Source organism: Anolis sagrei, chromosome 13 (genome assembly GCF_037176765.1).
Source record: "Anolis sagrei isolate rAnoSag1 chromosome 13, rAnoSag1.mat, whole genome shotgun sequence".
Lineage (NCBI taxonomy): Eukaryota > Metazoa > Chordata > Lepidosauria > Squamata > Dactyloidae > Anolis > Anolis sagrei.
In genome coordinates, this window is record NC_090033.1 from 3,803,128 (window position 1) to 3,825,817 (window position 22,690).

Below are 22,690 nucleotides of genomic sequence, written 5' to 3' on the forward strand. Positions count from 1 at the left end.
TCCTCACCCACACAGGATTCCCAATGCCTTGAAGGGACTCCCTCCAGCCTCACACGCTCTCCTTCACCCACACAGAACTCCCAATGCCTTGAAGGGATTCCCTCCAGCCTCACATGCTCTCCCTCACCCACACACAGTACTCCCAATGCCTTGAAGGGATTCCCTCCAGCCTCACACCCTCTCCTCTGCCCGCACACGTGCACCACACTGATATGCGCCGAGCATGCCTGCTCTCCCCTCCCCACTTGGGAGTCTCAGAAACAGCCTTCCCCTTGGCTGGGAGTCTAGCCAATCACATCGTAGGAGGGCTTTTGGTGGCAGGATTCGCTCTCAATCTTTGCCATAGTAATTTTTTTTCTCGCTATGGAGGCACCAATATTTTGGGTAGAGATTCAAAGCAAGGAAAATAGATTAGTCATCGTGGGAAACAGTTAGCAGGTATGAGTTGGATCCCATCCCAGGAGCTGCACCTGTGAGTCGTGGTTTTGGCCCTGTGATCACCATTCCAGGGGAATTCCTGAGCTGAATTTCCTCTTCTCTTGTACTGCAAAGCTGGCCTCTTTTCAATCTTTTTAACACCCCACACACACACAGTTTCCATGCCCCAAAGGTGAGTAATTCTGCTCCGGACAGGCCGAAAGAGAGGACGTCTAAGAACAGCATGAGAAAGATGTTTGTGCTCACAGGAGCGGAGGTGCAGGGAGGATGTCTCGTATCACAGTTTCCAGTCTGGCTCCCAACATCTCGGCCCTCATTGTTGCTGCGTCTCCTGATAAAGCATTATTTCTCAACTTTCCGAATGCCGCGATCCCTTAATACAGTTCTTCATGTTGTGGTGACCCCCAACCATAACATTATTTTCGTTGCAACTTCGTGGAATTGAACCAAACTTGGCACACAGAACTCCAATGACCAACAGAAAATACTGGTGGACATTGACCTTGAGTTTTGGAGTTGTAGTTCACCTATATCCAGAGAGCACTGTGGACTCAAACAATGATAGATCTGGACCAAACTTGGCAAGAAAACTCAATATGCCCAAATGTGAACACTGGTGGTGTTTGGGGAAAATAGACCTTGTCATTTGGGAGTTGTAGTTGCTGGGATTTATAGTTCACCTACAGTCAAAGAGCATTCTGAACCCCGCCAATGATAGATCTGGGCCAAACTTCCCACACAGAAACCCCATGTTTTGAAGGGACTTGCTGGTGTGAGCCTCCCTCCATCCTTGTATGGTCTCCCTCACCTGCATACCACGCTGTGAAGTGCTGAGCACGCCTGCTCTCCCCTCTCTGCTTGGAGTCTCAGAAACAGCCCTCCCCTTGGCTGAAAGGCCAGTCAATCACAATGGAGGAGGGCTTTTGGTGGGAGGATTCACCCTGTTTCCAAAAAGACCTCGCACGCTCTCTCTCGCCTGCACGTGCGTACCACGCTGCCAAGTGCCGAGCACGCCTGCTCTCCCCTCCCTGCTTAGAGTCTCAGAAACAGCCCTCCCCTTGGGTGAGAAGCTATTTGAGAGGCTGACCAATCACAATGGCGGAGTGCTGGGATTTATAGTTCACCTACAATCAAAGAGCATTCTAAACTCCACCAACGATGGAATTGGACCAAACTTGGCACACATAACTCCCATGACCAAGAGTTTGGGGAAAACAGACCTTGACATTTGGAAGTTGTAGTTGTTGGGATTAATAGTTCACCTAGAATCAAAGAGCATTCTGAACCCCGCCAACGATAGAACTGGGCCAAACTTGATACATATAACTCCCATGACCAAGAGTTTGGGAAGATAGACCTTGACATTTGGAAGTTGTAGTTGCTGGGATTTATAGTTCACTAATAATCAAAGAGCATTCTGAAACCCGCCAATGATGGAACTGGGCCAAACTTGATACACATAACTCCCATGACCAAGAGTTTGGGGAAAACAGACCTTGACATTTGGAAGTTGTAGTTGTTGGGATTAATAGTTCACCTAGAATCAAAGAGCATTCTGAACCCCGCCAACGATAGAACTGGGCCAAACTTGATACATATAACTCCCATGACCAAGAGTTTGGGAAGATAGACCTTGACATTTGGAAGTTGTAGTTGCTGGGATTTATAGTTCACTAATAATCAAAGAGCATTCTGAACCCCGCCAACGATAGAACTGGGCCAAACTTGATACACATAACTCCAATGACCAAGAGTTTGGGAAAATAGACCTTGAAATTTGGAAGTTGTAGTTGCTGGGATTTATAGTTCACCTACAATCAAAGAGCATTCTGAACCCCGCCAACGATAGAACTGGGCCAAACTTGACACACATAACTCCCATGACCAAAAGTTTGGGGGAAATAGACCTTGACATTTGGAAGTTGTGCTTCCTGGGATTTATAGTTCACCTACAATTAAAGAGCATTCTGAAACCCGCCAACGATAGAACTGGGCCAAACTTGACACACATAACTCCCATGACCAAAAGTTTGGGGAAAACAGACCTTGACATTTGGAAGTTGTAGTTGTTGGGATTAATAGTTCACCTAGAATCAAAGAGCATTCTGAACCCCGCCAACGATAGAACTGGGCCAAACTTGATACATATAACTCCCATGACCAAGAGTTTGGGAAGATAGACCTTGACATTTGGAAGTTGTAGTTGCTGGGATTTATAGTTCACTAATAATCAAAGAGCATTCTGAAACCCGCCAATGATGGAACTGGGCCAAACTTGACACACATAACTCCCATGACCAAGAGTTTGGGGAAAACAGACCTTGACATTTGGAAGTTGTAGTTGTTGGGATTAATAGTTCACCTAGAATCAAAGAGCATTCTGAACCCCGCCAACGATAGAACTGGGCCAAACTTGATACATATAACTCCCATGACCAAGAGTTTGGGAAGATAGACCTTGACATTTGGAAGTTGTAGTTGCTGGGATTTATAGTTCACTAATAATCAAAGAGCATTCTGAACCCCGCCAACGATAGAACTGGGCCAAACTTGATACACATAACTCCAATGACCAAGAGTTTGGGAAAATAGACCTTGAAATTTGGAAGTTGTAGTTGTTGGGATTAATAGTTCACCTAGAATCAAAGAGCATTCTGAACCCCGCCAACGATAGAACTGGGCCAAACTTGATACATATAACTCCCATGACCAAGAGTTTGGGAAGATAGACCTTGACATTTGGAAGTTGTAGTTGCTGGGATTTATAGTTCACTAATAATCAAAGAGCATTCTGAAACCCGCCAACGATAGAACTGGGCCAAACTTGACACACATAACTCCCATGACCAAGAGTTTGGGGAAAACAGACCTTGACATTTGGAAGTTGTAGTTGTTGGGATTAATAGTTCACCTAGAATCAAAGAGCATTCTGAACCCCGCCAACGATAGAACTGGGCCAAACTTGATACATATAACTCCCATGACCAAGAGTTTGGGAAGATAGACCTTGACATTTGGAAGTTGTAGTTGCTGGGATTTATAGTTCACTAATAATCAAAGAGCATTCTGAACCCCGCCAACGATAGAACTGGGCCAAACTTGATACACATAACTCCAATGACCAAGAGTTTGGGAAAATAGACCTTGAAATTTGGAAGTTGTAGTTGCTGGGATTTATAGTTCACCTACAATCAAAGAGCATTCTGAACCCCGCCAACGATAGAACTGGGCCAAACTTGACACACATAACTCCCATGACCAAAAGTTTGGGGGAAATAGACCTTGACATTTGGAAGTTGTGCTTCCTGGGATTTATAGTTCACCTACAATTAAAGAGCATTCTGAAACCCGCCAACGATAGAACTGGGCCAAACTTGACACACATAACTCCCATGACCAAAAGTTTGGGGAAAACAGACCTTGACATTTGGAAGTTGTAGTTGCTGGGATTAATAGTTCACCAACAATCAAAGAGCATTCTGAACCCCACCAACGATAGAACTGGGCCAAACTTGTTACACATAACACCTATGAGCAAGAGTTTGGGGGAAATAGACCTTGACATTTGGAAGTTGTAGTTGCTGGGATTAATAGTTCACCTACAATCAAAGAGCATTCTGAACTCCACCAATGATAGAATTGGGTCAAACTTGACACACATAATTCCCATGACTAAGAGTTTGGGGGAAATAGACCTTGACATTTAGAAGTTGTAGTTGCTGGGATTTATAGTTCACCTGCAATCAAAGAGCATTCTGAACTCCACCAATGATAGAATTGGGCCAAACTTGTTACACATAACTCCTGTGACCAAGAGTTTGGGGAAAATAAACTTTGTCATTTGGAAGTTGTATTTGCTGGGATTTATAGTTCATTTATAATCAAAGAGCATTCTGAACCACGCCAACGATAGAACTGGGCCAAACTTGTTACACATAACCCCCATGACCAAGAGTTTGGGGGAAATAGACCTTGACATTTGGAAGTTGTAGTTTCTGGGATTAATAGTTCACTTACAATTAAAGAGCATTCTAAACTCCACCAACAATGGAATTGGACCAAACTTGGCACACATAACTCCCATGGCCATGGCCATCAAGTGCAAAAATCATTGGTGAGTTGCTGCTAGATGTCCTTCTGAGTCTGACCAATGATTCAGGGCTAAATTGTGTGTTGAACATTAATATGTTTTTGCTCCTCTCCTTTTTGTATCTTCAGAATGACCTGAAACAGAGTGCCGTGGGTCGGGAGCAGCTCCGGTGGTCCGTGCAGCACGCCCCTGTGCAAGAATGGAGGGGGACCCAGCGGGAGTCTCTGGGTGACATTTTGTGCGTCTCTAAAGTGCAGCTACAACACCTGCCTTTCCAGGTTTGACCCTTATATATTAATAATAATAATAATAATAATAATCGGCACACTGGGTGCAGCGCCTAAGGACCTTGGCCTGCACTTAAAAACAATCAGCGCTGACAAAATTACCATTTCTCAGCTGCAAAAGGGTATCCTACTTGGATTTGCATGCATGATTCACCGATACACCAAACATTTGGGATTACAGCATATAAACCAACACAAATATACAATGCCTTGTTACAATGAAATACAATGAAACACAAACACAAAGGCAAAGGCCTCTCCTTTCACTTCCGTGAAATACAATGAAACACAAATACACAGGCAAAGGCAAAGGCCTCTGCTTTCATTTCCGGCTCTGGAGGATTTCCAAGCTGAGGAGCCTGCGTTGTTCATAGACACCTTCTGGTTGTGTGGCCAGCATGACTGCATGGAGCGGTTTTTTTTTTTTGCCTTTTCCCGCATGGAAGGAAGAAAGGGAAGGAGGAAGGAAAGAGAAGGAAGGAAAGAGGAAAGGGTGGAAGGGAATGGAGGGAAGGAAAGAAGGAAGGAAGGAAGGAAGGAAGGAAGGAAGGAAGGACAAAAGGGTGGAAGGGAAGGAGAAAGAGGGAGGGGAAGAAGGAAGGAAAGCAAGAAGAAAGGATAGGATAGTGAGAGAGAGGAGGGCCTGAGAAATACATATTTATATTTATATTTATATTTATATTTATTTATTTATATTTATATTTATATTTACTTTTAAATTTATTTATATTTATATATTTATTTATATTTATATTTATTTATATTTATTTTTATATTTATTTTTATATTTATTTATATTTATATTTATTTATATTTATTTATATTTATTTATATTTATATTTATATTTATATTTATATTTATATTTATATTTATATTTATATTTATTTATATTTATATTTATTTATATTTATATTTACATTTATATTTATATTTATTTATATTTATATTTATTTATATTTATTTATATTTATATTTATTTATATTTATATTTATATTTATATTTATATTTATATTTATTTATTTATATTTATATTTATTTATATTTATTTATATTTATATTTATATTTATATTTATATTTATATTTACATTTATTTATATTTATTTATATTTATTTATATTTATATCTATATTTATATATATTTATATTTATTTATATTTATATCTATATCTATATCTATATCTATATCTATATTTATTTATATTTATATTTATTTATATTTATATTTATATTTATTTGTGGGCGCCATGGGGTGCCGATTTCTTAGCCTTATTTATTATTTATTTATTTGCTTTATTTCTATACCGCGTTTCTCAACCTATAATAGGTGACTCAATGCGGTTTACACAATATTAATTACCACAACAATAACAATTAAAACACAGCATACCCAATAACAAACACACAACCATTCATACAATGCCTCGATCGCAAACATGATCCAGTCTCATATCCTTATACCGTTCCTATGTTCAGTTTACCGTCATTCTGTGTACCATTGCGCTGATTAGCCAAACGCTTGCTCAAAAAGCCTTCCTGAGTCTCTCTGCGGAGGTTGAGATAGGATGGGATATAAAAGCCTGAAATAATAATAATAATAATAGTAATAATAATAATAATAATAATCCATAGTAGTCCACGCCCTGGTTACATCTCGTCTAGACTACTGCAACGCTCTCTACGTGGGGTTGCCCTTGAAGACTGCTCGGAAGCTTCAAATGGTCCAACGCTCGGCAGCCAGGTTGCTGACAGGAGCGGCACTCAGGGAGCACACCACTCCTCTGCTGCGCCAGCTCCACTGGCTGCCAATCTGCTACCGGGCACAATTCAAGGTGCTGGCTTTAGCCTATAAAGCCCTAAACGGTTCTGGCCCTACTTACCTCTCCGAACGCATCTCCACCTATGAACCGACTAGGACATTAAGATCGTCTGGGGAGGCCCTGCTCTCGGTCCCGCCCGCATCACAGGCGCGGCTGGCGGGGACGAGGGACAGGGCCTTCTCGGTGGTGGCCCCTCGGCTGTGGAATACCCTACCTGTGGACATCAGACAGGCACCTTCGCTGCTGGCGTTCCGGAGGAAGGTCGAGACTTGGCTTTACGAACAAGCGTTTGGCTAAATAGTGCAATGAATACATGAAGATGGTACAACTGAACATAGGAATTGGTATAAGGATTATGATTACGGATTCTGATTCTGATTTGTTGCTAAGGCGCTACGATTATGATAATGATTGTTTTTTTGACCTTGTATGTCTTGTATAATGTGTTTTAATTGCCTTGGATATTGTTGTGATAACTTGTATTATGTAAACCGTTTTGAGTCGCCGTTTCGGCTGAGAAAAGCGGTATAGAAGGAAAGCAAATAAATAAATAAATAAATAATTATTATTATTTTATGTGTGTGTGTGTGTGTGTGCTATTGTGATAATTTGTGATGTTGTTTTGTTAATTTTATGTTATGCTGTTTACTCTGTATGTTTTGTTGATGTTACTTGGAAACTGCCCTGAGTCCCGCTTGGGGAGATAGAGCGGTATATAAATGTTGTTGCTGTTGTTGTATAATAATATTTGGTGTTATTGTGTTTGTGTTATTGTGATAATTTGTGATGTTGTTTTGTTAATTTTATGTTATGCTGTTCACTCTATATGTTTTGTTGATGTTACTTGGAAACCGCCCTGAGTCCCCCTCGGGGAGATAGAGCGATATATAAATGTTGTTGTCGTATAATAATATTTTGTGTTATTGTGTTTGTGTTATTGTGATAATTTGTGATGTTGTTTTGTTAATTTTATGTTATGCTGTTCAGTCTGTATGTTTTGGTGATGTTACTTGGAAACTGCCCTGAGTCCCCCTCGGGGAGATAGAGTGATATATAAATGTTGTTGTTGTTGTTGTATAATAATATTTTGTGTTATTGTGCTTGTGTTATTGTGATAATTTGTGATGTTGTTTTGTTAATTTTATGTTATGCTGTTTACTCTGTATGTTTTGGTGATGTTACTTGGAAACCGCCCTGAGTCCCGCTCGGGGAGATAGAGCGATATATAAATGTTGTTGTTGTTGCTGTATAATAATATTTTGTGTTATTGTGCTTGTGTTATTGTGATAATTTGTGATGTTGTTTTGTTAATTTTATGTTATGCTGTTTACTCTGTATGTTTTGGTGATGTTACTTGGAAACTGCCCTGAGTCCCCCTCGGGGAGATAGAGCGGTATATAAATGTTGTTGTTGTTGTTGTTGTTGTTGTTGTTGTTGTTGTTGTTATGGGTTTACCCATTTCTGCTCTAAAAGATATCTAACAGTCCCTTGCGGGGATGGCTGGTCATACGAGACAAAATTGGATACACAAGTTGGCCACGTTGATAGTGGCGCTGCAATAAAATGTGTCCAATGTTTCTACTTCATCACCTTCACAGGGACGTAGTCTTTGGGAGGAAAGGATTCCAGATAGTCCGCCTCTTAACAGCTCTGAGGGAAATACGTTCATATCATACAAAATTGGAAATATCATTATTAAACTTGGAATAATAGTCTTCTTTTTCTCGTAACAGGAGGCTCATGACAGGTTGTTGATCCTCTATCCATCCACCCTGGTAATCGTATCTGAAGAACGTAACGGTCTCTACTTTAAGGTAATTGGAGCATATTTTCATTTTTGATTATCCAAGGTGATTTAAAGCCTTTCCTCTCTCATTCTGAGAATTCAGAGCCCTTGATCCAATGCAATTTTCTGGATCGGCTGATGTGGTCTACCCAATGAAGTTTTCTGAATCAGCTGATGTGGTCTATCCAAATCAATTTTCTGAATCGGCTGATGTGGTCTATCCAATGCTGTTTTCTGAATCGGCTGTTGTGGTCTATCCAATTCAGTTTTCTGAATCGGCTGATGTGGTCTATCCAATGCGGTTTTCTGAATCAGTTGATGTGGTCTATCCAGTGTAGTTTTCTGAATCGGTTGATGTGATCTATTCAATGCAGTTTTCTGAATCGGCTGATGTGGTCTATCCAATGTAGTTTTCTGAATCGGCTGTTGTGGTCTATCCAATTCAGTTTTCTAAATCGGCTGATGTGGTCTATCCAATGCTGTTTTCTGAATCAGCTGATGTGGTCTATCCAGTGCGGTTTTCTGAATCAGCTGATGTGATCTATCCAATGCGGTTTTCTGAATCAGTTGATGTGGTCTATCCAGTGTAGTTTTCTGAATCGGTTGATGTGATCTATTCAATGCAGTTTTCTGAATCGGCTGATGTGGTCTGTCCAGTGCAATTTTCTGAATCGGCTGATGTGGTCTATCCAATGCAGTTTTCTGAATCGGCTGATGTGATCTATCCAATGCTGTTTTCTGAATCGGCTGATGTGGTCTATCCAATGCAGTTTTCTGAATCGGCTGATGTGGTCTATCCAATTCAGTTTTCTGAATCGGCTGATGTGGTCTATCCAGTGTAGTTTTCTGAATCGGCTGATGTTGCCTATCCAATGCAGTTTTCTGAATCAGCTGATGTGGTCTATCCAGTGCAATTTTCTAAATCAGCTGATGTGGTCTATCCAGTATATTTATCTTTTCATAGCCATCCTCAAAACCACCTGGTGAAGGATTTCACTGTCGGTGTCCTCAAAGAATGAAAAGAATGAGGCTACTGAGATGTGATGAAGGGCAATGTCTGGGTGGAAGGAACTTGTCTTTTAAGCTTCCTTGGGAGTTCATGGCAAGGGTAGAACTGAGGATTTCCAGGATTTGGGCTCATTTGTGGGTTCCTGTGTTCCACCAGATACCTTTTGCCTCTTCTGACTTCGCCTATGTTTCCCATGGGCTTGATTGGCTTCAGAACTGTGCAGTAGCTCATCGGCATGCCTTTGAAGCTGGGGCAACGGCTTCCCACTGCATGAGTCAACCTACCCAGGTTGTACCTGTGTTAGTACATCCACTCCTGTTACAAACTATGTGGCACAAATCAAATGCAATATGACCACATTAGCAAAGATTTGTGATCAAGTGAGACAAGTCACTAACTTGTTTTATAAAGGCAAATATCTCGTTGAATGTGAACTGAGAGAGTAGGATATGTACAGCGAGACACAACTCTTGGATTCAGTACGTTTCTTGCATTTTGATTCAAGACAAGGCAATGTTGAATTTCGTTTGAAAACAGCCAATCAGAGTCCAATGTGTGGATTCTCTATTGAGATAGTTGTGCACTCGTTCCGGAGGAATGTCTGTGGTTTTGTGAGATAATGTGCAAAGAGCCAACTGTCGCTGACAGCTGGCTCGATTGGGTGGCTTCCCAGGCCTTGTGTGCGTATATAGATGTGCCTGAATGCGCCCATTGACACATAAGCCCAGGAATACTCAGTTCCTTCCTCTGAAATATGGATAACATGAGAAGCCGCTTGGAGGCAAGCAACACACATCTGGATCCTTCTCAATACCACGACCCCTTAATACAGTTCCTCTTGGCATGGTGACCCCTAACCATAATATTATTTTCATTGCTACTTCATAACTGTCATTTTGCTACTGTTATGAATCGTCATGTCAATATCTGATATGCAGGATGTATTTTCATTCCATGGTCCCAATTTAGAGTTGAGTCAAACTTCCCAGACAGAACCCCCATGCTTTGAAGGGACTCACTGGTGTGAGCCTCCCTCCAGCCTCGCATGCTCTCCCTCGCCTGCACATGCACAGCAAACTGCCATGCGCCGAGCACGCCTGCTCTCCCCTCCCTGCTTGGAGTCTCAGAAACAGCCCTCCCTTGGCTGAGAGTCCAGCCAATCACAGCAGAGGAGGGCTTTTGGTGGGAGGATTCGCCACCTGCCATGCGCTGAGAATGCCTGCTCTCCCCTCTCTGCTTGGAGTCTCAGAAAAAGCCCTCCCCTTGGCTGAGAGGCTGGCCAATCACAGCAGAGGAGGGCTTTTGGTGGGAGGATTCGCCACCTGCCATGCGCTGAGAATGCCTGCTCTCCCCTCTCTGCTTGGAGTCTCAGAAAAAGCCCTCCCCTTGGCTGAGAGGCTGGCCAATCACAGCAGAGGAGGGCTTTTGGTGGGAGGATTCGCCACCTGCCATGCGCTGAGAATGCCTGCTCTCCCCTCTCTGCTTGGAGTCTCAGAAAAAGCCCTCCCCTTGGCTGAGAGGCTGGCCAATCACAGCAGAGGAGGGCTTTTGGTGGGAGGATTCACCACCTGCCATGTGCCGAGCACACCTGCTCTCCCCTCCCTGCTTGGAGTCTCACAAACAGCCCTCCCCTTGGCTGAAAGGCCAGACAATCACAGCAAAGGAGGGCTTTTGGTGGGAGGATTTGCAGTCCATTTCCAAAAAGGAAGAGAAGGACAGGCGGAGAGGTCTTCAGCCTTCTCTTCCAAAGGGATTCCTAAGACCATCAGAAGTATATGTTTTCTGATGGTCTTTGGAGACCCCTCTGAAACCCCCTTGTGACCCCCCCCCCCGCAATGTTCCCGACCCCCAGCTTGAAAAACATTGTTCTATTGGTACTACAAAGGCAAAACACACGGGACATAAAGTGTTTAAACTGGAAACACTGCTGGGATTTTCTGCGTATGACCACCCTGATGGGAAACTTCCTGGACCCATGACCAGATTCTCTGAAAGTGTTTTGCTCTCCAGACCTGGAAACACTTATGACCACCACACTGCAAAAGAGTCCAGGAATATAAGCAAATGGTTTATTGTAATAAAAAAAAACATATAAAAAGTTGGAATAAGAAAAGAAGATATATAATCTGAAGAAGGTGATAACTCTACAATAATCCAAGTGTCTCATAAAGTTCCAGAGGTGACAGAGTTCAGGAACAGCCAGGAATCATAGATACAACATAAGTCCACAATCGGGAAAGTTTAACTAGTAAAACTTGGGACAGGAGTACATGAACAGGAACATAGGAAACTTCCAGGATTTATTAAATCCAAAATCAAAGCTTGACGTGAACCAGAAACAAGAGAACTCATGCTTAGCTTCTCACTCTAATGCAGTGTTGCCTGAACTGACTTTCAGGTAAATAACTTGTTTCTTAATAGACACCCATGAAATCATTCTGTTTCCTGTGAATTTTTTCCCACCACTTTCCCACATAATCTTCATCTTTTTTGGGCTCCTCTCAATTACACTTTTTCTATACCTACCTCATCCAGGGTTTTGCCATTTTACTTCGTCCATTTGGCCTGCCCATTGTGTTTGGTTTTATATTATTTCAATTTGCTTTATTTATTTTATTTTATTCTGATGTATTTTTCTTGTCTGCATTTTATTTTGCTGTATTGTATCTTTGGACTTGGCCTTGTGTTAGCTGCCCCGAGTCCCTTTTGAGGAGATGGCGGCAGGATATAAATAAAGATTATTATTATTATTATTATCATCTCTCTGAACAACACAATCTATTTTCCTCTCTGATTTGTAAAGTAAGACTTTTGTTGGTCGCCGTAGCTGTAGCTGGGTTGCCGTGAGAACCCTCCTAATCACTTAGTTCTTCACTCGAATACTTATCTGCTGTTGCTACTTCTGACTCCCCTGAATGCCCTCGAGGCCTGCACTTTCAGAGTCGGTTTTCTCACAGAGAGAAACATCCTTTCTCAGACTTGGGGGCCCATCACTTTGTGTCACATGGAAGTTCGCAATCCTGTCTAAATCATCAGCCTCTCGTGGCCGATTTACAACAAAAAGTCCACTGGCCATGCTGATTGTCTGTGTTGGAAGAGTTTGTGACATTGTCTTGGAGCTTTATGCAGCCACATGCCTTTGGGAGCCAGCGAGTGACTCATTGCCCTGTGATACCAACTGCAGGAACTTGGCTTTTTCCATAGGCATGTCTGGGCTTGGGACCAGCGCCCGTGTGTCGAGTTCCTCATTCCTGGTTGACAATGCTAAATTTCAAGTTCATTTGTCTGTCGCGGATTGAAAGTGGGTCATTGTGGCCATTGCAAGTAGCAACTGCAGCAGACCCATGGGTGTTCCAGTCGATCTATTAATGATGCTTTGGAGGTTGTAATTGATGCAACACGCCTTGGTGATGAATGGTTTATGGTGCCAGGGGAGAGGAGAAGGGAGGAGAGCACACTGTCCTCCAGCACTGAAAACCTAGATTACACAAATCATGTGTGGGTGTGGAAGGCCTGTGATGTTGCAAGGGCCACCAAGCAGTGTCTTTCAGGTCAACATCTGTCCCAGAACAAAGTCTTCGGCTTAATACCAACATGCTAGAAAATCATGTTTATCAGAACTGCCCTTTCTTGACAAGTTACACAGAGGGTTGTGTCCCGTGGGAATGTGTTGAAGGTGGAGAGGAGAGGATACACACACACACATACTCACACACACACACACACATAGGGGTGGCTCAACCCATACGCAAAGTAAGCATTCGCAGTATAGTTGGTTTTGCCCAGGGGCGCTCTTGAGGTGCTCTTGGGGGAAAATAGACCTTGACATATGCGAGTTGGAGTCACCTACAATCAAAGAGCATTCTGAACTCCACCAATGATGGAATTGAACCAAATATGGCACACAGAACTCCCACGACGAACAGAAAATGATGGAGTAAAGACCACACAATGAAACTGGAAATAACACTTTCAAACCAGGAACATGTTTTCTTTATTATTAAAAAATGTTTTATAAAAACTTTGAAAATTCGCCAAAAATCAGCAGATAAGTCAAACGCTCTGAAATTTGGTGAAATTTGGTAAGTTTTGTTAGAGTTCTGAAATTTTCAGCACCAGAACTTTTAGAAACACTTTAGAAACAAAGCACCAGCGCCCCCTGTAAGTACCATTTGGGACCATGGATTGCACATGCCTTCTGGCCACATATACATATTTTCATTTTTATTATGTGTATAGATTTGCCAAATTGTGTTAAGACAGTTCTTCACTCACCTCCTGAGAAAAATGTATAATATCACAAAGGACGACCACCTCACCCGCCTCATAGGAAACCTGCTACAAAACAGGAGCTTTTTTGTTGAATACCAGGGCCAGAGAAGCAGATGGCGGAAACAGAAGAATGGCCTGCCTCAGGGGAGCGTGCTTTCTCCATCCATGTTCAACATCTACACAAATGGCCAGCCACTGCCAGAAGGGACAGAGGGTTTCATCTATGCTGATGATCATGCCATCACCGCTCAAGCAGGGAGCTTTGAGAATGGTTGAACAGAAGCTCTCCAAAGCTCTAGGTGCTCCTACTGCCTATTACAGGGAAAACCAGCTGACCCCTAATCCATCTAAAACACAGACATGTGCCTTTCACCTTAAGAACAGACAAGCATCCCGAGCTCTGAGGAGCACCTGGGAAGGAATCCCACTGGAGCATTGCAGTGCACCCAAATACCTGGGAGTCTGAACCGTGCCCTGACCTACAAGAAGCACTGCCTGATCATCAAGCAAAAAGTGAGCGCTAGAAACAATATCATACGAAAGCTGACTGGCACAACCTGGGGATCACAACCAGACACAGTGAAGACATCTGCCCTTGCGCTATGCTACTCTGCCGCTGAGTACGCATGCCCAGCGTGGAACACATCTCACCACGCTAAAACAGTGGATGTGGCTCTGAATGAGACATGCCACATTATCACAAGGTGTCTGCGCCCTACACCACTGGAGAAATCACACTGTTTAGCCAGTATTGCACCACCTGACATCTGCCGGGAAGTGGCAGCCAATAGTAAAAGAACCAAGGCAGAGACATCTCCAGCTCATCCCTTGTTTGGGTATCAGCCAGCACGTCAACGACTTAAACCTAGAAATAGTTTTCTAAGATCTACAGAGACACTAGCTGGAACACCTCAGCAAGCGAGAGTCCAAAAGTGGCAGGCTCAAACCCAGAACCTCAACCAATGGCTGATACCAAATGAGAGACTCCCCCCTGGGCACACAGAGGACTGGGCGACTTGGAAGGCGCTGAACAGACTGCGCTCTGGCACCACGAGATGCAGAGCCAACCTTCAGAAATGGGGCCACAAAGTGGAATCCTCGACATGCGAGTGTGGAGAAGAGCAAACCACTGACCACCTGCTGCAATGCACCCTGAGCCCTGCCACATGATGCACAAGGGAGGACCTTCTTGCGGCAACACCAGAGGCACTCCAAGGGGCCAGATACTGGTCAAAGGACATTTAATCAACTACCAAACTCACAAATTTTGTATTTTGTCTGTTTGTTTGCTTTGCTCTGTTAGAAATGTAATATAATTGACTGGCTGCCCTGACACGAGAAATAAATACTCACCAGAAGCAAGTTTGTTTTCAGTGCTATCTGTATTTAAGGTGTTTATATGTGTTTAAACTTAGGCATGGCTTTAATATCTCTTTCCGATATTCCATATAAACAGGGAGAATTACCCTTGAATGCCATCCAAGTCCAGTTCGAAGAAAACCAGAAAACATCTTTTCTAATAGAAGGTACGCCACAGATTGTGTGACAATTCAGTGGACCGAAATGTGTATTTCTTTGGAGTAGACGTTGAAAAACTGTTGGAGATTGTAATGATGATATCAGAAGACAATTAAGACTTGGAAGGACAGTGATATAAAATCCTGAAATGCAGAGACAGATCGGAGCAAAGGCAAGCTCTCCTGCTGTTGATACAAAATTAATAACGTTCGCAGATGATGTAACGATTGTCTTAGAACATGATACTGATTATTTATTAATTAATTAAATAAACTAGCCCTGCCCTGCCACGCATTGCTGTTGCCCAGTTTGTGTATGTGTTTTCTGTGTGTATATATGTGTATATGTGTGTGTTTGTACATATATGTGGTTTTGCGCGTGCGTTGTAATTAATTTTTTTGTTTTTTGGCTTTTTAAGTCTCTTCTGCTGTATTTTTCAGTCTTTTTATGAGTGATGGTCACTCGTTGTCCTGATATGTGTGTTGTGTCCAAATTTGATGTCAATTCGCCCAGTGGTTTCTGAGTTATGTTAATCCCACAAATGAACATTACATTTTTATTTATATAGATAATCAGTATCATCTTATTATAGGAGCCCCTGGTGGTGCAATGGGTTAAACCCTTGTACCAGCAGAACTGAAGACTGACAGGTCGGAGATTCGAATCCGAGGACCAGAAGTGAATTGCAGTTTTTCAAGTCACAACAAAAGTCTAACAACTGAGAAACCTAAGTGCCATGGGTATATACCACTAAAGAGAAGATTCGCCCAATGGTTTTTGAGTTATGTTGAACTCAAAACATTTTACATTACATTTTTATTTATATAGATAATCAGTATCATCTTATTATAGGAGCCCCTGGTGGTACAATGGGTTAAACTCATTAATAATAATAATAATAATAATAATAATAATAGTTATTATTATTATTATTATTATTATTTATTTGATCAGTCATATGACCATTTCAAAATAGAACATGAGTAAGAAACAAGGCAAAAAGATGAGGACTAAAGACTGACAGGTCGGAGATTCGAATCCGAGGCGAGCATGGATGAACTCCCTCTGTCAGCTCCAGCTCCCCATGCGGGGACATCAGAGAAGCCTCCCACAAGGATGGTAAAACATCCAAGGCATCCCCTGGGCAATGTCTTTGCAGACAGGCCAATTCCCTCACACCAGAAGTGAATTGCAGTTTTTCAAGTCACAAAAAGTCTAACAAGTGAGAAACCTAAGTGCCATAGGTATATATACCGCTAAAAGAGAAAATTCACTCAAACGAGTTTTTAGTTCTTTTCAGGAAGAACATCCTTGCAGACAGGCCAATTCCCTCACACCAGAAGTGAATTGCAGTTTTTCAAGTCACAAAAAAGTCTAACAACCGAGAAACCTAAGTGCCATGGGTATATACCGCTAAAAGAGAAGATTCACTCAAACGAGTTTTTCGTTCTTTTCAGGAAGAACATCCTTGCAGACAGGCCAATTCCCTCACACCAGAAGTGAATTGCAGTTTTTCAAGTCACAAAAAAGTCTAAAAAAACTGAGAAACCTAAGTGCCATGGGTATATACCGCTAAAAGAGAAGATTCACTCAAGCGAGTTTTTCGTTCTTTTCAGAAAGATCATACTTTACCCAAAAAAATTGGTAGTGAATGCCAATTAATCTCCAAAAGGTCATGCTTCCAAAAGGCTTTGGACATTTTTCAAAAGGTTATGCTCTCAAAGGTCATCAAGTTGCTGTGAGTACTGTAGACATCCTAATTCAGAGACGGTCCTCTAGACTTGTTTTTCATTCTATGCAGGTCGGTTAATCAACTCCATCCGAGTGATTTGTCCCTCATATGAAGACTACCAGGAGTGGCTCTATTGCCTCAAAACAGCCCAGTTCCGCAATGCGGACTCCTCCCTCTCTGGATCAGAGAGCTTCTCGGGACCAAAACCACCACATTTGACTCAGGTAAAATCCCATTTTTTTTTCATTCCCTCACACATAATATTTGAGGGGAGCCAACTGGTGGGTGTTCATTCTTCAAACTAACAGGAATGGGGTTCTATGACCCAATTAGGGACCCTTCTGTACGAGGGTTGAATGAAAAGTAATGCCTCCACCTTCGTAACCCAATAGATGGCAGTACTGGTATGCGGCAGGTACCAGCTTGTTCAGTCGACTCTCCTCTACAGTTCCATTTCGGCAGGAAGACTTAGCAGGAAAAGAAATGCCTCCACCTTCGTAACTCCTCAACAGATGGCAGTACTGGCTTGTGCAGTAGACTCTCCTCTACAGTTCCATTTTTTATTATTAATAATAAATAATTATACTTAATAATAATATACTTAATAATAATAATAATAACATACCTTATTTATATTTCTCTCTATCTTCCTTATTATTATTATTATTATAAAATTTAATAATTAATAATACTTAATTATTAATAATAAATAATAATTATTAATAATAAATAATTATACTTAATAATAATATAATAATAATAACATACCCTATTTATATTCCTCTCTATCTTCCTTATTATTATTACTATAAAACTTAATAATTAATAATACTTAATTATTATTAATAAATAATAATTATTAATAATAAATAATTATACTTAATAATAATATAATAATAATAACATACCCTATTTATATTCCTCTCTATCTTCCTTATTATTATTATTATTACTATAAAACTTAATGATTAATAATACTTAATTATTAATAATAAATATACTTAATTATTAATAATAAATTATTATACTTAATATTAATATACTTAATAATAATAATAACATACCTTATTTATATTCTTCTCTATCTTCCTTATTATTATTATTTTTATTATTATAAAGCTTAATAATTAATAATAGTTAATTACTATTAATAAATATAGTTAATTATTAATAATAAATGATTACACTTAATAATAATATACTTAATAATAGTAATAATAATAACATTCTTTCTTTATATTCCTCTCTATCTTCCTTATTATTATTATTATTATTATTATTATTATAAAACATAATAATTAACAATACTTAATTATTAATAATAAATAATTATACTTAATATTAATATACTTAATAATAATAATAATAATAATAACATACCTTCTTTATATTCCTATCTTCCTTATTATTATTATATACTCTATAATTAATAATTATTATTAATAATAAATAATACTTAATTATTAATAATAAATAATTATACTTAATAATATACTTAATAATAGTAATAATAATCTCTATCTTCCTTATTATTATTATAAAATTTAATAATACTTAATTATTAATAATAAATAATACTTAATTATTAATAATAAATAAATATACTTAATAATAATAATAATAATAATAATAATAATATACCTTATTTATATTCCTCTCTATCTTCCTGAGGGGACTCAGGGCAGCTTATAGAACACATATACGGCAAACATTCAGTGCTGTTATACAATTAACAAAGACAGACAGTACATAAACAAAGGCAAAGGCTTCCCATCGTTTTCCATCTCCGGCATCTGGAGGCTGTGCTCGACTCTGGCCACACGGAGTGCTGTCGCTCCATCTTCCATGCCGAGAAGCTTTGTTGTCCATAAACATCCTCCCAATCGAATCGCCAGCATGTCCTTATGAGTGCCTTTTATTACTTCCCCACTTAAAGCTGTACCTATTTATCTACTCACATTGCCGGGAGTCGCAACTATATACACAACAAATAACTAGAGGAGGTTTGAAGAAGATTGCTATTTCCAACAAAGCCCTACCTTTGCCATAATATATATTTTTCTTCCCTCCTGCCCTTCTCCTTGTTTGCTAATGCAGTTCTCAGGAAGTGGTAGAGGCTCACTCACCTCGGACGGCCGAACCAATTCCTGGGCGTCCGGAGGGAAGGGTGCAACCTCCACTCACCATTCACAGAACAGCACAGGCTCCCGTTCTGAGAAGCAGTCGTTTGGAGTGATGCCGGAGAACCGGTTAGCAGAAGGTCCTCAGCCAGTCCATGTAAGTAGGAATTCTGCAAAATACGAGAAGAGAGAGTCCTCTTGAACCTTGGGGTCGCCACCCGGGGGGGGGGGGGGGGGGGAGTCCTGAGAGACCACCAAAGACCACCAGAAAACACTTGCTTGGCAGAGAAGCTGAAGATCGCTTCACCAGTCTTCCCACCAAAAACCCTCCTCCGCTGTGATTGGCTGGCCTCTCAGCCAAGGGGAGGGCTGTTTTGATACACCAAGAGGGGAGGGAAGAGCAGGCAGTGTGGTGCACATGTGTGGGTGAGGGAGAGCATGTCAGGCTGGAGGGAGGCTCATGCCAGTGAGACCCTTCAAGAGGACAGCTGTTTTGAGACTCCAAGTGGGGAGGGGAGAGCAGGCGTGCTCAGCTCATGGCAGTGTGGTGCACATGTGTGGGTGAAGGAGAGTGTGTCAGGCTTGAGGGAGGCTCGTACCAGTGAGTCCCTTCAAGGGGAGGGCTGTTTTGAGATTCCAAGCAGGGAGGGGAGAGCAGGCGTGCTCACCTCATGGCAGTGTGGTGTACATGTGTGGGTGAGGGAGAGCATGTCAGGCTGGAGGGAGGCTCATGCCAGTGAGTCCCTTCAAGGGGAGGGCTGTTTTGAGACTCCAAGCAGGGAGGGGAGAGCAGGCGTGCTCATCTCATGGCAGTGTGGTGCACATGTGTGGGTGAGGGAGAGCATGTCAGGCTTGAGGGAGGCTCGTACCAGTGAGTCCCTACAAGAGGAGGGCTGTTTTGAGACTCCAAGCGGGGAGGGGAGAGCAGGCGTGCTCATCTCATGGCAGTGTGGAGCACATATGTGGGTGAGGAAGAGCGTGTCAGGCTGGAGGGAGGCTCATGCCAGTGAGTCCCTTCAAGGGGAGGGCTGTTTTGAGACTCCAAGCAGGGAGGGGAGAGCAGGCATGCTCACCTCATGGCAGTGTGGTGCACGTGTGGGTGAGGGAGAGTATGTCAGGCTGGAGGGAGGCTCATGCCAATGAGTCCCTTCAAGGGGAGGACTGGTTGGAGATTCCAAGCTGGGAAGGGAGAGCAGGCGTGCTCAGCTCAGGCCAGAGGGGCGGGGCACATGTGTGGGTGAGGGAGAGCATGTCAGACTGGAGGGAGGCTGGTACCATTGAGTCCCTTCAAGCGGAGGGCTGTTTTGAGACTCCAAGCGGGGAGAGGAGAGCAGACATGCTCATCTCATGACAGTGTTGTATACATGTGTGGGTGAGGGAGAGCATATCAGGCTGGAGGGAGGCTCATGCCAGTGAGTCCCTTCAAGGGGAGGGTTGTTTTGAGACTCCAAGCGGGGAGGGGAGAGCTCACCTCATGGCAGTGTGGTGCACATGTGTGGGTGAGGAAGAGCATGTCAGGCTGGAGGGAGGCTCATGCCAGTGAATTCCTTCAAGCGGAGGGCTGTTTTGAGACTCCAAGCGGGGAGGGGAGAGCAGACATGCTCATCTCATGGCAGTGTGGTGCACATGTGTGGGTGAGGGAGAGCATGTCAGGTTGGAGGGAGGCTCATGCCAGTGAGTCCCTTCAAGAGGAGGGTTGTTTTGAGACTTGAAGCGGGGAGGGGAGAGCAGGCGTGCTCACCTCATGGTAGTGGGGTGCACATGTGTGGGTGAGGGAGAGCATGTCGGGCTAGAGGGAGACTCATGCCAGTGAGTCCCTTTAAGCGGAGGGCTATTTTGAGACTCCAAGCGGGGAGGGGAGAGCGGGTGTGCTCGGCGCATGGCAGCATGGCAAGGGAGAGCATGTGAGGCTGGAGGGAGGCTCATGCCAGTGAGTCCCTTCAAGGGAAGGGCTGTTTTGAGACTCCAAGTGGGGAGCGGAGAGCAGGTGTGCACGGCGCATGGCAGCATGGCGAGGGAGAGCATGTGAGGCTGGAGGGAGGCTCATGCCAGTGAGCCACTGGGAATGCTGTTGCTCCAAATTCCATGCTGAGGAACTTTGTTGTCCTTATAGATGCTCTACCGATCAAATCACCGGGGGCTTTTTATTATTATTTTAGTATCTATTTATCTACTCACATTGTTTTCAACTGCTAGGTGAGCAGAAGCTGTGTTGACGGTTGGGAGCTCACCCCAACCCGAGTTTGAACTGCCAACCTTTTGATCAGCAAGATTTTCCACAGCTGGCGGTTCAACCCGTTGTGCTAAAGCTCGGCCCTTTCTGCTTTGAACTGGGTTTTCTGTGTCTACACTGCCAAATATTCCAGTTCAAAGCAGAAAATGTGGAATTTTGTTCAGCTGTGTGGAAGGGGCCTCAAGAGGGTTTTTGTCCTTATGTCAGTGTCTAGGAAATCCAGCGATTCCAAAACCTGAACTGAAAAGGAAAGGGAGCTCTCGGAGGTCCAAAGGGAAGTGTGCCCTTCAGCAACCGCAACTCAACAGTCAAGACTCGGAACGGAGCAATTTCCAGCTCATCCCTGAGCACGCCAGTGGGGAAGTCTTGTCTCCGGTGTACAATGAGCCATACACAGCCCTGGTCCAACAACAACAACAACAACAGCACCCTGCCGGTCTGCAGCTGCATTTGGATCTGAACCATGTAAGAGACTATAAGATGGAGCTTAGACTAGAAGTGATCTCAGTGACAGAGCTTTGGTTTGCACGCGGGCAAGTGAATTGGTTTCAGTTCTTGGCCTCTCAATTTCAAGAGATCTAGTAGCAGCTAGCAGTCCTATTACATTTATTATTTTACTATTATTATTATTATTATTACATTTACATTACTTATTTATTTAGTTATAAACATAAATAAATTATTACATTAACGTTACTTTATTATTTTATATTACATCTATCATTTTACTCTATTTATTATTATTATTACATTTTATATTTTATCCATTTTTATTACTACATTTTACTCTATTTATTATTATTATTACATTTAATATTTTACTCTATTTATTTATTATTATTATTACATTTAATATTTTACTCTATTTATTTATTATTATTATTACATTTAATATTTTACTTTAGAAATGTGGGAAATAAATAAATAAATAAATACTTTCTTATTATTATTATTCCTACATTTATTATTTTACCTTATTCACTGTTGTTATTAAATTTATTATTTTACTCTATTATAATTATTATTACATTTTTATTATTATTACATTGATTTTACTTTATTATTATTATTACATTTATTATTTTACTCCACTATTATTATTCTTACATTTATTATTCTACCTTATTCATTGTTACTAAATTTATTATTTTACTCTATTTATTATTGTTATTTTTACATTTATTATTTTACTCTATTTATAATTAATACTACATTTTATTATTATTACATTTTTATTTCACTTTATTATTATTATTATTATTACAGTTATTATTTCACCTTATTCATTATTGTTATTAAATTTATTATTTTACTCTATTTATTATTGTTATTTTTACATTTATTATTTTCCTCTGTTTATAATTATTATTACATTTTTATTATTA

General features: G+C 41.4%; 1 protein-coding gene across 1 annotated transcript in view; it reads left to right on the forward strand.

The window, feature by feature from the left end:
• PLEKHN1 (pleckstrin homology domain containing N1) overlaps positions 1 to 22,690 on the forward strand; it is a 66,299-nt gene that overhangs the window by 38,231 nt on the left and 5,378 nt on the right. The window contains exons 7-12 of the mRNA XM_060758985.2: positions 4,657 to 4,806; positions 8,369 to 8,449; positions 15,159 to 15,228; positions 17,022 to 17,176; positions 19,050 to 19,229; positions 21,513 to 21,770. Of these exons, the coding sequence (XP_060614968.2) occupies positions 4,657 to 4,806; positions 8,369 to 8,449; positions 15,159 to 15,228; positions 17,022 to 17,176; positions 19,050 to 19,229; positions 21,513 to 21,770 (894 nt within the window). The remainder of the gene's footprint in view (positions 1 to 4,656; positions 4,807 to 8,368; positions 8,450 to 15,158; positions 15,229 to 17,021; positions 17,177 to 19,049; positions 19,230 to 21,512; positions 21,771 to 22,690) is intronic.